The 17196-nt window shown below is 44.6% G+C and overlaps 1 protein-coding gene across 1 annotated transcript in view; it reads right to left on the bottom strand.

The window, feature by feature from the left end:
• Positions 1 to 17196, bottom strand: part of CACNA1S (calcium voltage-gated channel subunit alpha1 S) — a 1022072-nt gene that overhangs the window by 892737 nt on the left and 112139 nt on the right. The window contains exon 6 of the mRNA XM_066600322.1: positions 14617 to 14769. Within this exon, the coding sequence (XP_066456419.1) occupies positions 14617 to 14769 (153 nt within the window). The remainder of the gene's footprint in view (positions 1 to 14616; positions 14770 to 17196) is intronic.

Raw genomic sequence — 17196 nt, 5'->3', positions numbered from 1 at the left:
TATTACCAAAGCAAATAGAGGAAGCAGCAAATCACAATGAGGTAATTATTATAGTGGACTTTTATTGTCCGAATATAAACTGGTAAACTGAAACCTGCAGATCTCATAAAGGTAACAAGTTTCTGTCATTAACAAAACATAATTACCTTACTCAACTTGTACAGAACCCGACTAGAGAGATGGCCATTGTGGACTTAATATTAACCCCTTAACGACGGCCGCATCGGGAAACTACATCCTCAGCAAGTGGGCTTTAATCCTAGAGGATGTAGTTTTATGCATCCTCTTAGGATTAATGCCCACTTGCCTGAGGACGTGACAGCTCCATACTGTCGGTGCCCGCAGGTAGCTGACAGCATGGAGCTGTCATCCCAGGGTGCGGGCAGTCACCCCCGGCATTGCGATCACCGCTATCCGATGGATAGCGCCGATCGCAATAAAGTAAATAAAACAGTGAAAAAAAGTAAAGATTCAGCTGCCCTGATGGATCGGATCCATCAGGGCAGCTGAAAATACTCACCTGCCTTCTCCGTGCTAGCCCCGAAGAATCTGGTCCTCCCGAACCTGCCGCCGGTCTTCTGCAATGACGTCACGCGCATGCGCAGAAGCCCAGGAGCCCTCAGCAAATTTAAAATCTCCTGGCTCCTGCCTCCTGAAGGTAGCCGGGAACCAGGAGGTGTTACCGGGGACCGCGGTGAGCGGTCCCCGGGCCCGCGATCGCCGCTATCCATTGGATAGCGGCGATCGCAAAAAGATTCAGAGAAGTTTTTTAAAAAGTGTCAGTTTCACCTCCCCTCATGGATCAGATCCATGAGGGGAGGTGAAAATACTCACCTAAGTCCTCCCCGATGTCCCGAAGTCCCCGTCTGCGCGCCCGATGTCAATCATCGGGCGCGTGCACAGAGGGGCTCGAGCCCCAGGAAATTTAGAGCCTGGAGCAGTGACGGGTGGCCTCATTGAGCGGTCCCCAGTCACGTGATAAAAAGGTAGCGATCTACCTTAGGCCGGTCTTACATGACCGGATAGGAATTATGGATTCTGCATGCGTCTGATCCGCGGTAATACGCAGATCAATCGCATTGGATTACACAATTACATTCACATCAGCGGGTTGGAACTGCGTAATCCACTCGCAGAAAAGAGAAAGCGGCAGGTTCTATTTTAATGTGGATATCAGCAACATAGAGCCCATTGTGCTCTCTGGTCGTGGATATACCCGCTGCCTATACGCAACTACATTGTATACAGGCTGCGGGTACCTGTGTCATCGGTAAGCGACGGTGCGGGAAATACAAACAAAAAAAAATGTACTGCGCATGACCGCCTGTGTGAATAGGCAGTTATGCGCAGTACATTACGTGGCCGTACGCAGGGTCACGGCCGACACTCAGCTGGGATCCGCTGCGGGCCTCCGCAAGCGGATTCCACCTACGGCCGTGTGAGCCCGGCGTTATTCAGACCGCTACCTCTAATACGTAATTTACAAGAAGCCCCGGGAACGCTTGCCTTTCTGCAGTTCAGGAGCCACTTTTTACACCCCATACCCACCACTGAGGTCACGAAATACCCCCAAAATGCTTGAGAGGAGGGGGGATACTCGGTTTTATTGCCCATGTACCCATCCCAACCAGCCTCCGTAATTACCCCTGTCTTCGGAAATCCTACACAGTTCACATTATTACTTTTATCCAAGATTTGAGAAACGCTGAAAAGGGCGCGGAGGGGGGGGGGATTTTTTTAAGGTGTCAATTTTTATTCCGTACAAGTGGGCAATGGGGCCTGGAATTTATTCAGTTGTGCCCTGCAATCCAACGGGTGTTCCCTCCATTATAGGCCTTGCCATGTGTCCTATAATTAGATTAGGGCCACAACGGGTATGTTTCTGAACACAGGACAAATGGGGGGATCCATTTTGGGGTGAACGTCTTCATTCTTATGTACACTGTACAAAAAAAACACTTTTTAAATTGACAAAATTGCCAAAAAAATGAAAATTGTAATTTTTTCCTTCTGCTTTGCTTAGATTCATTCAAATACTGTGGGGTCAAAATACGCAGTACACCCCTAGATGAATTCGTTCAGGGGTCTAGTTTTTAAAATGGGGTCATTTGAGGGGGTTCTTTATCGTTTTAGATGTTCAATGGCTCTATTAGTGGGCAATGGGGCCTGAAATTTATTACGTTGTACCCTGAAATCCAACGGGTGCTCCTTCCATTATAGGCCTAGCCATGTGTCCTGTAAGTAGATTAGGGCCACAATCGGTATGTTTCTAAACTCGGGACAAATGGGGGTATCTATTTTGGGGTGAAAGTCTTCATTCCTATGTGTGCTGTACAAAAAAACAGTTTTTAAATTGATACAACTGCCAAAAAAATGAAAATTGTAATTTTTTCCTACTGCTTTGCTTAGATTTATTCAAAAATTGTAGGGTAAAAATACACAGTACACCCCTAGATAAATTCGTTAAGGGGTCTAGTTTTCAAAATGGGATCATTTATTTGGGTTCTCTGTCGTTTTGGCCGCTCAAGGGCTCTACAGGTGGGCAATGGGGCCTAAAAAATTTATGTTCTGAAAACCACCGACTACTCCTTTCATTTTGGGCCCCGTTGTGCATCCAGAAATAAGATTAGGGCCACAATGGGTATGTCTCTAAACACGGGAGAAACAGGGGTATCCATTTTGGGGTGCAAGGCTTTATTCATGTGTGTGCTGTACAAAAAAAGCTGTTTATAAAATGACAGAATTAACAAAAAAACGAAAATCACAATTTTTTCCTTTTGCTTTGCTAGAATTCATTCAAAAACTGTGGGGTCAAAATAGTCAGTACACGTGGCCTAACCGAGCACCAAGATGGCCGCTTGATCTTGGAGCTCTGAGAACCTAAACTCTTTAAAGCAACAAAAAGCGACTTTGGAGACATTTCATCCACCCTACCTTGATCCTTAGATACCTCGTCACCATCTGAGTTACCGGCGAGGGTCCGCCTGACGGCTGGTCGGGTGTTTGGTGGTCTTCTGGCTTTCCCGCGTCCACTGCGCCTGGGATCCTCTGTAAGCCACCCGCCACACCTGTGGAGGGCGAGGTCCCGTTCTACCCGACGAGCGGTCCTGAGGGGTCCGCGGCTGCCTGGGGGATCCCCCGCAGGTGCCGATAAGGGAGGATAGCGGAGGTGAGATTCCCACACATCCCCACTGCTTGCTGAGGTCCGCCGGTGCACCTGCCGCCCCTGACATTCTCTCTCCTCTGTTGGAAGAGGCTGGGGGACTCGGCGCTGCAGGGAGTCTCATTCAGCAGATAGCTGCCGTCCCGGAGTATACAGCTGCAACCCCTGTCGTGCGGGTAAGAAGCCTGTCTTGAGCGCTGCTCTGAGCCGTCGGCCGCTGTCAGTCCCGGGATACCAACCGGCAGCCCTGCAACATCAGAGGTAGGAGAAGCAAGTGCCCTCTAGCAAGCCCCGCGCTGCCGGTGATTGAAGCCCTGAGGGCTTCTAACGAGCACACTGTTGTACCGGAGCCTGGGGAAGACCCTGCCGCTAGCGGATACCTCGCACCCGCTCTGGAGATTTCCCCATCGGCACTCTATTCCATCAGTGCCAGGGGGGGAGGCTTGCCCCTTGAAAAAAAACCCACCGCTGTCCAACGCCATTTTGGGGTCCCAGCACTGCTTAACAGAGAGCGGAGGCAAGTGCACATCTACTGTTAACCCCTTGGTGCCCATAAGAGATATACTTGGGACATTGTGCTGCCTACTCACCCCAGAATAGATTGGGGAGAAGAACCCTTCTGCATCTAAACATATGCTGCTTCACCAGGGTACAGAGGTGGGAGACTTCTTAACTCTTGCTTAACCCCTCATGTCCAAGCTTTTTGTGAAGAAGTACTCTCACCAGAAAATAGGGAAGCGTGGAGAGGTGATCTAAGGTCCGAGTAAGACGCACTGTTTTGAACGCCGTTCCGGGTTAACCGAAACTTCTCTTTACAGACTCAAGGGGTCCCTTTCACTGACGAGTGTCTCTTCTGTCCCCTGCCTGTCTGCCATGACCCGCCGCAAATCTACAAAACCTTCTCCTCAGCGCGTAGCTGATTTTTTCACGGTCCGCAGCAGTAGAAGAGGACCAGCTCCCACGCTCACAGCGTCTCCGGAAGGCCCATCCACCGAGTCTCCGGACTCTCCGCAAGGACTGGGATCTACGCCGGGCGGCCCGGGTGCTTCCGGAGGAGGAGAGGCCCGTTCCCCTTCAAAGATGGGAGAGGTGAGTGAGGCTGCAGCATCCACTACATACACCAACTCCCTCCCAACAAAAATGGGGCCCCACCTCAGTTTGGCCTCAGGAGATGACCTCTCTCCTTCAGTCAGCCCAGACAAAAGAAGACCTAGACTAGACACAACCTTGCAATCACCACTTCCCCCATCAGACAGTGCAGAACTGATAGACAGGCTTCCCTCTTCAAACCAACCCGCGTCGGAAGCATTTATTAAAGAAATGATGGTGGCACTAAGAAACTCCATGCGGGAAGATCTCAATTCTATCTCATCACGTATTAGCACCTCGATTGCAGACGTGGAGGAAAGAACCACACATATTGAACATAAGATGGAGGAATTAACTAATTCTCACAACACACTCATAGATGCGCACTACTCATTAGAGGAAGATGTGTCCCAGATTAAAATTAAAATGGCGGATTTAGAAGACCGCAACAGACGAAACAATATCAAATTTAGGGGTATTCCTGAAAACGTTAGCCCACCCAAGCTAAAAGACTTCCTAACACAACTGATGAAAAAAATGCTTCCTTCCACCCCCTCTCAAGAACTCATCATCAACAGAGCGCATCGCCTACAAAAACCAAAATTCCTCCCAGACAGCATCCCGCGCGATGTTATAGCGAGAATCCACTTCTACCATATCAAAGAAGCCCTCATGTACACCTCTCGCAAAGCACCGGATCTTCCCTCTCAGTTCACAAGTATCCAGCTATTTGCGGATCTATCGGCCGCCACTATCCAAGCCAGAAAGGCATTCACTCATATAACCACCTCACTCAGAAGAGAAAAAATCCCATATAAATGGGGATACCCCACAAAATTAATTCTCCACAAAGAGGGATCAAATTTCATTATCAACAACCCTGAAGAAGGGGAAAAGATCCTAACATCCTGGGGCATTCCTATCTCGGACAGACTTCAGGACAAAGCTGATAAAAACCCGCCTGGAAAGCCTCGTGAGGGGTCCCACTCCCCTTCTCCCCGCTGAAATGTCTCCGCCTATATCATAGTTTGGAGGTTCCTATATGTCAGGCGAACTCTCTCCCCCAGAAAATATGCAGGTTCCTGACCCTGCTAGAAATATTTTGGTTTTGCTGTGTTTTCTCATGTTCCATCGGCTATCAAACTCCGAGCTTAGGAAAAGCTCCATACCAGACCACTTGTTCTGGTATTTTTGGCTGATTCTCTATGTTACACAGGTTCATATTTCCCTCCCTTATGCTCCTTCCCTTAAAAGTGGTTTTATAACAGAGATTCGTGACCTCCTCATCGCGTATCTATCTAACCCATGGCTGTAAAAATATGCTCCCTCAATACTAAAGGTTTAAACTCCCCTTTCAAGCGATCATCTGTCTGGAAAGACGCCCTTCAAAATAATGTAGATGTATTATGCCTTCAAGAGACGCATTTCGCGAGCTCAGCCCACCCCCAATTCTCCCACAGAAAATACCCAAACATTTTCTTATCCTGTGCGGAGAAGAAAAAAGCTGGGGTGTTGATCGCAGTCAGGGACACCATCAGTGTTTCCCTTACGGAACAAATTATTGACACTCATGGAAGGTTTATAATATTGGTAGGCCTGTTTAATAATATTCAAATAACTCTGGTTAACATTTATGCGCCAAACTCCTCCCAAATTTCCTTCTTAAACAAAACTCTCAAGAAGATAAGAAAATCGCATGTAGGTAAACTCATAATATGTGGCGATTTCAATATGGTCCCCGACAAACAGACTCCACCAGTTCCACAAATAGAACCTCCCCAGTCCTGGCCCCGTGGCTCCACAAAGAAACGCTTTATGACACCTTTAGATGTCTTAACGCATCCTCAAAGGAATTTACATATTACTCCCCTCGGCACAGATCCTTCTCTAGGATTGATCTGTTTCTAGTTGACAGGTGGACCCTTCCTGGAATTCTACGCGCTGAAATAGGAAACACTACATGGTCAGAACAAACTCACCTATCTACCTCTCGCTTAGAGTAACTAACTCCTCCCCAGCACCGAGAAATTGGAGAATCAACCCCTCTCTCATAAGAATTCCTCAATTCAACCAGGATATTAAGCAACACTTAGCTGAATATTTCTCAATTAACGCGAACCCAGACACAAACATATTCACTACATGGTGCGCTCATAAAGCGTTCATGAGGGGCATTCTAATTAAAATTAGCTCTTACCACAAGAAGAAAAAACAACTTTACATAACCAACATTCTCTCACAAATCACAAAACTAGAGCAAAGTATGCAATCCTCTCCCACACTAACGCTTCACAAAGAATTGATGAATCTCCGACTCATTCTCCGAAGATCATTAATCGAAGAGTTCGACAAAACGTCTAAATGGTCAAAAATGAACTACTACTCAGAATTTAACAAACCCTCAAAATTGATGGCCAAAATAGCAAAAAAACGTCAAGCGACAGCAAAAATACCGTACCTTATCAAACAAGACGGGTTAGAAACAAAAATAACTCACCCTCAGGACATAGCTGATGAGTTTAGTCATTTTTATGCCAAACTCTACAATCTTCACAACGACCCACTAACACCACAACCTGACAAAGCCCAGATTAACACCTTTTTGGATAAAATTGATCTCCCACACATCACAGAAGAACAACTTGGAAAGTTAAATACCCCTACAACACCTGCAGAGGTTCTCAATGCAATTAAATCTCTAAAACCCCACAAGGCTCCAGGTCCAGACGGTTTCTCAAATGAATATTATAAAGATTTCGCTCTGGACCTGGCCCCTTATCTCTCTGAAACATTTAATAAAGCCATCATTTGTAGCACCTTCCCAGAAGAGATGCTTAAGGCCACCATAGTGACCATTCCGAAGCCAGGTAAACCCTCAAGTTCTACAGCAAACTACAGGCCTATCTCCCTGCTAAATTGTGACATAAAAATATATTCAAAACTAATAGCCCGACTGCTAAATGTGCTCCCACAAATCATTCATAGCGACCAAGTGGGCTTTACAAAAGGTAGGAAGGCATCAGATGGGACCAGGAGGGTGCTCAATTTGCTCTCGGCGGCGGAGGCGAACCGTACGCCGTCCCTGATCCTGGCTTTGGATGCAGAAAAAGCCTTTGATAGGCTCCACTGGGGGTTCGCCTTCGCCACCTTGGAAAAATTCGGCTTTAGGGGAAACATTCTTAGAGCCATTCAGGCTCTATATAGCTCACCTTCCGCAGAGGTTTTGATAGATGGCACCCGCTCAAGAAATTTCAAAATAACAAACGGAACCCGCCAGGGGTGTCCTCTGTCCCCACTGCTGTTTACATTAATTATGGAACCATTTGCTGAATCTATCAGAATAAATCTTAAAATTAAAGGAATCTCTGCAGGGCTTAGACAGCATAAAATCAGCCTATTTGCGGATGATGTTCTTCTATTACTCACTCACCCCTTATCTTCATTGAGAGAGGTATGCAAAACAATTCAACAGTTCAGTAAGGCATCATACTACAGGTTAAATATAGATAAGTCACAAATTTTGGCAATTAATATAGAAAACTCTTTAAAAGAAAGCATTCAAAAGGAGTTCCCCTTCCAGTGGCAGAGTAAAACTATCCTCTACTTGGGAATAAAACTGTGCTTTCCAATCAACGACATAATTTCTGCCAATTTCTCCCCCTTATTAGAAGAACTCCAAACGGAGCTCAAAAATCTCGCGGCTAAAGAACCGTCGTGGCTAGGGCGAGTTGTCCTATATAAAATGCTAATCTTACCTAAAATCCTGTACTGTTTCCACACTCTCACCTTACCGATCTCCAGGATGGAAATCTCAAAATTTCAAAAACAACTCTCCAACTTCGTTTGGGGAGGAAAGAGGCCTAGGGTGGCTGCGTCTATCCTATACCTCAATAGAAAACAGGGTGGCCTGGGTGTACCCAACTTGTGGTCTTACCTACATGCGATCAATAACAATCAAATCAGACATTGGGTGAGGGGTACTACGGGCCCAGGCTGGCTCCAAATTGAATCTCACCTCCTTGACAACAAGCCTTCCAAACCTCTTCTCCTGGCCTCTCTTTTAAGTTCTCTAATACCCTCACTTCCACAAATCCAATGCCTGGCCCTACTGCCACCTCCAATGCATGCTTCCCTCCATTCATGGAATTGGCTAGCACAAAAAACTGGAGACCAGAAGGGAAGAGACAAGATTAAAATACCTATCTCGACTCTTGAATATTTCATCCCCAACCTACGTCTGAAATCTTGGGCTGAGAGGGGTATAATAAATGTAGAAGACCTGATACAAGGAGAGGACATAGTCCCCTTCCATACCCTAACGAAACACAACTCTATACCAAGGGGAGAATTCTTCAAATATCTCCAGATCCGTTCCCTTCTTCAAAGCTCCCAACTCTGGAAGGTGAACATACCAAATGAAAATAAAAAGATCCTTAGTGGCTCCACGCCGCTGTCTCGTTCCCTTGTGAGAACTTGCTATGACGCCCTTTCAGGCGACATGAGAGAATCAAAAAAAGTTCATCTTCTCAATTGGGAGAGAGACACGGGAGGGAGAAATACAACAAACCAATGGATTTCAGCATTTGAATGGGCCAACAAGTCAACCATTAATGCAAATATTCTCGAGGCCCACATAAAAGTGTTGACCAGATGGTACTGCACCCCGGTGACCCCAGCTAGAGCCTTTCCTAATACAAGTGATTCCTGCTGGAGGCAGTGTGGCCTCCCAGGCAGTATATACCACATCTTCTGGAGCTGCCCAAAACTTACGCGGTTCTGGGACGAAGTCTTTTCCCTTTTAAGAAAAATTACAAAAACAACTACTATTAAGTCCCCAAGACTAGCAATTCTCCTACTGAATAGTGAGAAGTTCCCTACTCAATCGAGGAAGATTGCTTGCCACATTCTTCTTACCGCTAAACTACTAATATCAAGAAAGTGGAAGACCGAGGTGTCTCCTACCATAACTGACCTAATCCAGACAATATCAGACCATAGTATATATGAAAAACTTTACGCCCAAAAGAATGGAGGCTTCTCAGCATATCTAAATAAGTGGAACCCATGGTTGCATCTGTTTCCCAACTAACCACTTTTCATCCCCTCCCCCCCCCCCCTATCCCCGTTAAAAGTTTTCTAAACGTTCTTTCTCTTGTTATATAATTCTTTTTTTTTTTTTTTTCTTTCTCTTTTCCTTCTTTTTCCTCTTTTCATTTTTGGCCTCTTGCTGGATACTGGCAGAAAAATATGGCTATGTTAATGCTCTGCTAATTCACAGAGAATGAATAAGTTCATTGGATTTATGTAACGTTACATTCTCACAACTGTTCTCAAGAATTTTGACCCAACAATTGGATTCATGAACAGAAGACTTGCATTTGTGTTGTAACTCATGTCAAATTTATATAGATGTTACTTTATTCTTGTCATCTGCTGTATTGTTATCAAGATAAAACTAATAAAAATCTAATGATTAAAAAAAAAAATAGTCAGTACACCCCTAGATAAATTCATTAAGGGGTCTAGTTTTCAAAATGGGGTCATTTGTGGGGGTTCTCTATGGTTTTGGCCGCTCAAGAGCTCTACAAAAGTGCTATGGGGCCTAAGACGCCTTCAAGCAAAATTTATGTTCTAAAAGACACCGACTACTCCTTTCATTTTAGGCCCCATTGTGCATCCAGACATACGATTAGGGCCACAATGGGTATGTTTCTGAACACGGGAGAAACGGGGGTATCCATTTTGGGGTGTAAATCCTCATTTTCATGGGCACTATAGGAAAAAAAATCTGTCTTTAAAATGACATATTTGCAAAAATATGAAATTTTATTTTTTCTCCTCTAAATTTAATTAATTCCTGAAAAAAAACGGTGGAGTCAAAATACTAATGACACCCGTCAGTGGATACATTAAGGGGTGTAGTTTTTTAAATGGGGTCATATGTGGGGGTATCTATTATTCTGACACTCATGAGCCTTTGCAAACTTGGCTTGGTGCAGGAAAACAAAGTGTTCCTCAAAATGCTGAAAAGTAATGTTAAATTTGTACATCCTCTAAATGGTTAAAAAAACACAAAAATTTTTCAAATGTGCATTCAGAATAAAGTAAACAGATGGAAATATATATCTTATCAAAAATTTGTACAGTATGTTTGGACATATTTGAGATATTACAGTTGAAAATGTGAAAAAAATGACATTTTTTTCAAAATTTTCCCAATTTTGGCGCTTTTAATAAATATACACAAATTATATCGGTCTCTTTTTACAACCAAAATGAAGTACAACATGTGGCGAAAAAACTTTGTCAGAATCACTTGGATATGTAAAGCCATTACGGAGTTATGCTACGTTGAACGACGCATGTCAGATTTCCAAAATCTGTCTCCGTCACTAAGGCGCAAACAGCTTTGTCACTAAGGGGTTAACCAACAGACCTCACAGAATAACAGGGGTGCAGTTCTAGGGGTGCCTCAAAAATACTGACCATAATATCATAAATTTATAGTTGTCTTTCAAAAGGGAGTTTTGTCAGGCAACTACAAAAATACAAAACTTTACAAAGACGAGTTCAATTCGCTCAGAGATGCCCTTAACCTCATAGACTGGGACAACATCCTCAAAAATAAGAGTGCAAACAGTAAATGGGCAATGCTTAAAAACATCCTAATTACTTACTGTGAGACGTTTATACCTTACAGGAATAACAGGGGTAGGAATAGGAGAAAATCAATGAGGCTCAATAAAAAGGTAAAGGGGACAGTAAACAATAAAAAGCAAGCATTTAAACTACCAAAATGAGAATGCAGCGAAGAAGCACTAAAAACCTATTAAGTAAAAAATAAATTATGTAAAAAGTGGTTAAAAACAGCAAAAGATAGAAACAGAGAGACTTATTGCCAAAGAGAGTAAAAATAACTATAAACTGTTCTTCAGTTCTTCATGGGGCAGTATGTGAGGGGTCACCGTTACTAGTCTGGTAACAGAGGGGTCAGTCTTGGTCCCTATTCTTTTTAACATATTTATTAATGACCTGGTATAAGGATTGTGCAGTAAAATATCAATATTTACAGATGATACAAAACTATGTAAAGATATTAACACAAGAGAGGACAGAATGCGGTTGTTAATGGATTGGGATAAGTTGTTGGCAGAAAAGTGACAAATGGGGTTTAATACTGATAAAAGTAAGGTTCTGCACATGGGCAGGAAATACATGTCACCATTACACACTAAGGCCTTAGTCAGACGGGCGTTATTAGCCGCGATTTGCGCATGCGCATGCGTCCGGTGATTTTATAAAACCATTGCTTTGCAATGGTATCGGACACATGAGCGCTTTTTATGCGCTCGTCCGATAAATTATAGAACAAAAAATCGCAGATCGCACCTATCTGCAATCTGCGATTCCTGTTCTCTTCTCTATATGCGCTCAATGGGGCCGGCGGCAGCAGCGCCGACCCCATTGAGAACATATAGAAGACAAATCATTCTTCTCTGCCACAGCTGTAACAGCTGTGGCAGAGAAGAACGATGTTTGCCTATTGAATTCAATGGAGCGGCAATACAGCCGCTCCATTGAAAGCAATGGGCTGCCGGCGTGCGCGGGGTGAATTGTCGGGAAGGGGTTAAATATATAAAGCCTTCCCTGCAATTGATCCTAAAATGTGTTAAAATAAAAAAAAATTGTATACTCACCTTTCCGCTGCAGCCGGAGTCCAGCCGCGGCCGCTGTCAGTTCTCCTGAACTGCTTCTCGGCACTATTCAGCCGGCGGGGCTTTAAAATCCCCGCCTGCTGAATGATCTGCCTCTGATTGGTCACAGCCCTGACCAATCAGAGGCTGAAAACACTCACACACCCATTCATGAATTCATGAATGGGTGAGTGACTGCTGCCTCTCAGCGCTGAGCCAATCAGGGGCAGGTCTGACTCACATCCATTCATGAATTCATGAATGGGTGTGAGTGAGGCATGCCTCTGATTGGCTCAGTGCTGAGCCAATCAGGGGGCAGGTCTGACTCACACCCCCTTCACACCCACTGCAGGACAGCCGCTCGGAGCTCCGGCTCCCGGCAGAAGGTGAGTATACAATTTTTTTTTTATTTTAACACATTTTAGGATTAATTGCAGGAAAGGGCTTATATATTTAAGCCCTTACCGACAATTCATCCCGGGCTCGCCCGCAGCGCATTGCTTTAAATGGAGACGGCTCTATTGCCGTCTCCATTGAATGCAATGCGCTGGACAGCTCCGGCCCGTTTCTAATGAAACGCGGCTGGGAGCAGATTTTCGGGCGATTTGCGGGCGACTTGCGATCCGTCATGCGATCCGCAAATCGCGCGAAAAAACGCCCGTCTGACTAGGCCTTAAATGGGAAACCACTGGGAAACATCGACATGGAAAAGGACTTGTGGAGTTTATCTAACTGTAAGTTTAGCTGGAGCAACCAGTGTCAGGCAGCTGCTGCCAAGGCAAATAGTCTCATGGGGTGCATCAAAAGAGATCTAAGGGCACAAGACGAGAACATTCTTCTTCCTCTTTGTAAGTCACTGGTCAGACCACACATGGAATACTGTGGACAGTTTTGGGCACCGGTACTCAAGAAGGACATATTAGAGCTTGAGTGGGTATAAAGGCGGGCAACTAAAGTAATAAGTGTAATGGGTGAACTACAATACCCAGAGAGGTTATCAAAATAGGGGTTATTTAGTTTAAAAAAAAGACAGCTGAAGGGCGAATTAATAAGGTGTCTGCACACAGTCGGGTCGGATTCCGTATGCAGGATCCTACAGTGGAATCTGACCCTGTGTCCGGCCAGCTCTAATAACTATGTATAATATATGAGGTGTCAGTACAGAGATCTCTCCCATCATCTATTATACCCAGGACTGTAAGAAGGGGGTGCTCTAATAACTATGTATAGATATATTAGGGGACAGTAAAGAGATCTCTCCCATCATCTATTTGTACCCAGGACTGTAACAAGGAGGCGCTCTAATAACTATGTATAGATATATTAGAGGACACTACAGAGATAATAATAACTATGTATAGAAAATCAGGGGTCAGTACAGAGATCTCTCCCATCTTCTACTTTACCCAGGACTGTGACTGTAACAAGGGGGGCGCTCTGATAGCAATGTATAGATATATCAGTGGTTAGTACAGAGATCTCTACCATCATGTATTATATTATACCCAGTACTGTATAATATATCAGGGGTCAGTACAGAGATCTCTCGTATCATCTATTTATACCCAGGACTATAACAAGAGGGCGCTCTCTACATCTAGAGAAAAGAAGGTTTCTACATCGACATAGAAGGTGGTTCTTTACTATAAGAATATTAAGACCATGGAACTCTCTCCCGATGATGTGGTGATGGTGAACTCAATAAGAGTATATAGGTGCATTTAGACACAAAGATGATCGCTCAAAAGATGGCTTTTGAATGATCACTTTGCATAAAACACCTACTTGGTACTAATGCCTATTAGTACCAATTAGTAGCCTGTGAGCCACCTGGAGCTGCATTCAGAAAACACATCACCCGCTGTTCTCTGAATAAATTCCCTTTGTTCTGCCATGGGGGCTGACAGCTAAGGCAATGTAATCAGCTGTAATCAGCTCACCGGGCAGAACACAGCAGGTGGTCTTTCTTATCAACTGTTCTGCTGAACAATGGATTTCATGCCAAACTGAAATGCATTGTTCGGTAGAAAAGTGAAAGATGGGCACATTTACATACAGGGATTATGGCTCAAAAGAGAGCTTTTGAGTGAATTTTGAGCGATAATCGTTGTGTCTAAATGGGCTTTTAGAGGGGCCTTGGCGCCTTTCTTATTACATGTTATATCAGTGATTACTCAGAAGTGTTGGTGATTCATAAATTAATTCTTTGAGTTGGGAAGGAATTTTTTGCTTAATGGGGAAAATTGGCTTCTACCTGATGGAGATTTTTGTCTTCCTCTGGATCAACATTGTAGGATGATTGGCTAAACTGAACAAACACATGTCTTTTTGCAGCCATACATACTGTCCTATTATGTATACTTCCAGGAAATACTCCCTAAAGGCTGTAAGGTGATGTGAGCAGGGCCTAACAAAAAACATGCAAATTCTTCAGCAAAACTGTAATGTGTGGACAAGACCTTAGATAATACACACACGGCGTTAGATTAACATCTAAAACGCAAAAAAATACATTTTCATGCAATTTTTGTTGATGTTATTAGAATCCACTGATGTTAGCAACTTCCCATTCAATTACAGTTCTAGAACTCTACTAAGCAGATATTCTGGAAATCATCATCATGTGTATGAAGATATGAAAATACGTATGTTATTAACTTCAATTCTTACCTGTTCCTTTATAATAACAAGTCTTGTGCATCTTCCCAGAAAACAGTTCTAGTCCAACAATAGCATATATAATGATCATGAAAAGAACCAGCAATGCTATATGCAGAAGGGGAATCATTGCTTTAATTATGGAGTTTAGCACCACTTGAAGACCTTTGAGAGAAAGAAGTTATTCAGCATCAGTAAATCATTATTGCTACAGTCTGCTCTATTGCCAAAATGACAAGAAAGAACTAAACAGCTGTCTGCCCCCTTAAATTCTGGTATCTGTACAGGGGCACACATGGGAGGCTTTCCTCGGATTCGAAAACTGCCCTCCCAGCAGATCAGAAGACACTCTAAGGGTTGTTCCCTTCTGATCACTGCGGGTCCAACTGTAGGAATCTCCTCCAATCCTGTTATCGAAGGGGCCACAGGATTTCTTTAGTGCACGCTAACATCTGTTCTGCACAGAGGTGTCCCTGTGGCACCTGGTCTGCTCTTCTACAGGAATGTAATAATACATCATGCTCCTTAGCAGACTCAGTAACACGTCTGTCAGGTTGTTAATGGTTTCAAATGTTTCATTTATTTCCTTGTTTTTAATCACTGCATTCTGGTCACACTATTTGTGTATGTCAGGATCTTAATGACAGAACAAATTGCATCACATAGCAAAGATCCTTGTGCTATCATTGGTAGTCACAGCAGGCAAGTCAGCTGTGATTTGTGGAAAGTGGTGAAAGTCATATGCCCACACTTCTGCTTGACACTATTGGCTCAGTGCAGTCTGAGCATCTCTGCATCCTCGGAAGCGTTAATCAGTCCCAGCAGCGTCTTGTTGAGATTCGTCCCTCTCAAATTACCCTGAGGACAACAAGCGCCCTTTCCAGGTCAAAAAACTCGCAAATGCTGTATTAATGCTAAATTCCCTAATTGTCCTCATTTTACCTCCTTTGGACACAGTCTCAAAATCTTGCAATGGCCAGGCCTCATGTCCATGGGGAAAACCACGCCCGTCGCAGATTCTACATCTAAAAGAAAGCAGGTTTCATCGCCACCCCAGAAAAGGGTTCTTTACTGTAAAAGCAGTGAGACTGTGGAACTCTCTGCCTGAGGACGTGGTGATGGCAAAATCCATAGAGGAGTTTAAAAGGGGACTTAATGTCTTTCTGGAGTGGAAGGATATTACAGGATATAAATCTTATGTTAATTGTTAGTCCTGGTATACAGGCAGGAAGGAACTATTAGGGGTTGATCCAGGGATTAATCTGATTGCCATTGGGAAGTCGGGAAGGAATTTTCCCCCAAATGGGCTAATTGGCTCCTGCCTCTGGGGATGTTTTTCCTTCCTCTGGATCAACAACATAGGAGGATAAACAGGCTGAGTTAGATGGACATTGTCTTCATTCGGCGTTACATACTATGTTACTATGTTACCCTGTGCCTTTCACAACACTAATGCATCCACTCGGTGCCAGTCACTACACTGATGCATCCACCCAGTGCCAGTCACTACACTGATGTGTCCACACTGTGCCAATCACTACACTGATGCGTCCACCTTGTGACTTTCACTACAATGATGCGCCCACCCTGTGCCTTTCACTACACTGATGCATCCACCCTCTAGCACTCATTACACTAATGCATCCACCCAGAGCCAGTCACTACAATGCGGTCTCCACCCTGTGCCAGTCACTACACTGATGCATCCACCGTGTGCCTTTCACTATACTGATACATCCACTCTGTGGCAGTCATTACACTGATGTGTCCACCCTATGACAGTCATTACACTGATGCATCCACCCTGTCTCTTTTATTACACTGATGCATCAACCCTGAGCCAGTTACTACACTGATATATCCACCCTGTACCATTCGCTTCACTGATGCGTTCACCCTGTGCCAGTCACTACACTGATGCGTCCACCCTGTGCCAGTCACTACACTGATGCGTCCACCCTGTGCCAGTCACTAAACTGATGCATCCACCCAATGCCACTTACTACACTGATGCATTCACCCTGTGGCAGTCACTACAATGATGCGTCCACCCTGTGCCAGTCACTACACTGATGTGTCCACCCTGTACCATTCGCTTCACTGATGTGTCTACCCTGTTCCACTCACTACACTGATGTGTCCACCCGGTGACAGTCATTACACTGATGCATCCACCCTGTCTCTTTTATTACACTGATGCATCCACCCTGTGCCAGACACTACACTGATGTGTCCACACTGGGCCAATCACTGCACTGATGCGTCCACGCGGTCACTTTCACTACACTGATGCGCCCACCCTGTGCCTTTCACTACACTGCGGTCTCCACCCTGTGCCAGTCACTACACTGATGCATCCACCGTGTGCTAGTCACTACACTGATGCATCCACACTGTGCCTTTCACTACACTGATGCATCCACCCGGTGGTAGTCAATACACTGATGTGTCCACCCGGTGACAGTCATTACACTGATGCATCCACCCTGTCCCTTTAATTACACTGATGCATCCACCCTGAGCCAGTCACTACACTGATATATCCACCCTGTACCATTCGCTACACTGATGCGTCCACCCTGTGCCAGTCAC

The sequence above is a fragment of the Eleutherodactylus coqui genome, chromosome 4, assembly GCF_035609145.1.
Source record: "Eleutherodactylus coqui strain aEleCoq1 chromosome 4, aEleCoq1.hap1, whole genome shotgun sequence".
Taxonomy (NCBI): domain Eukaryota; kingdom Metazoa; phylum Chordata; class Amphibia; order Anura; family Eleutherodactylidae; genus Eleutherodactylus; species Eleutherodactylus coqui.
Note: the sequence above shows the minus strand (reverse complement) of the source record. Positions and strands in the feature narration are given on the sequence as shown.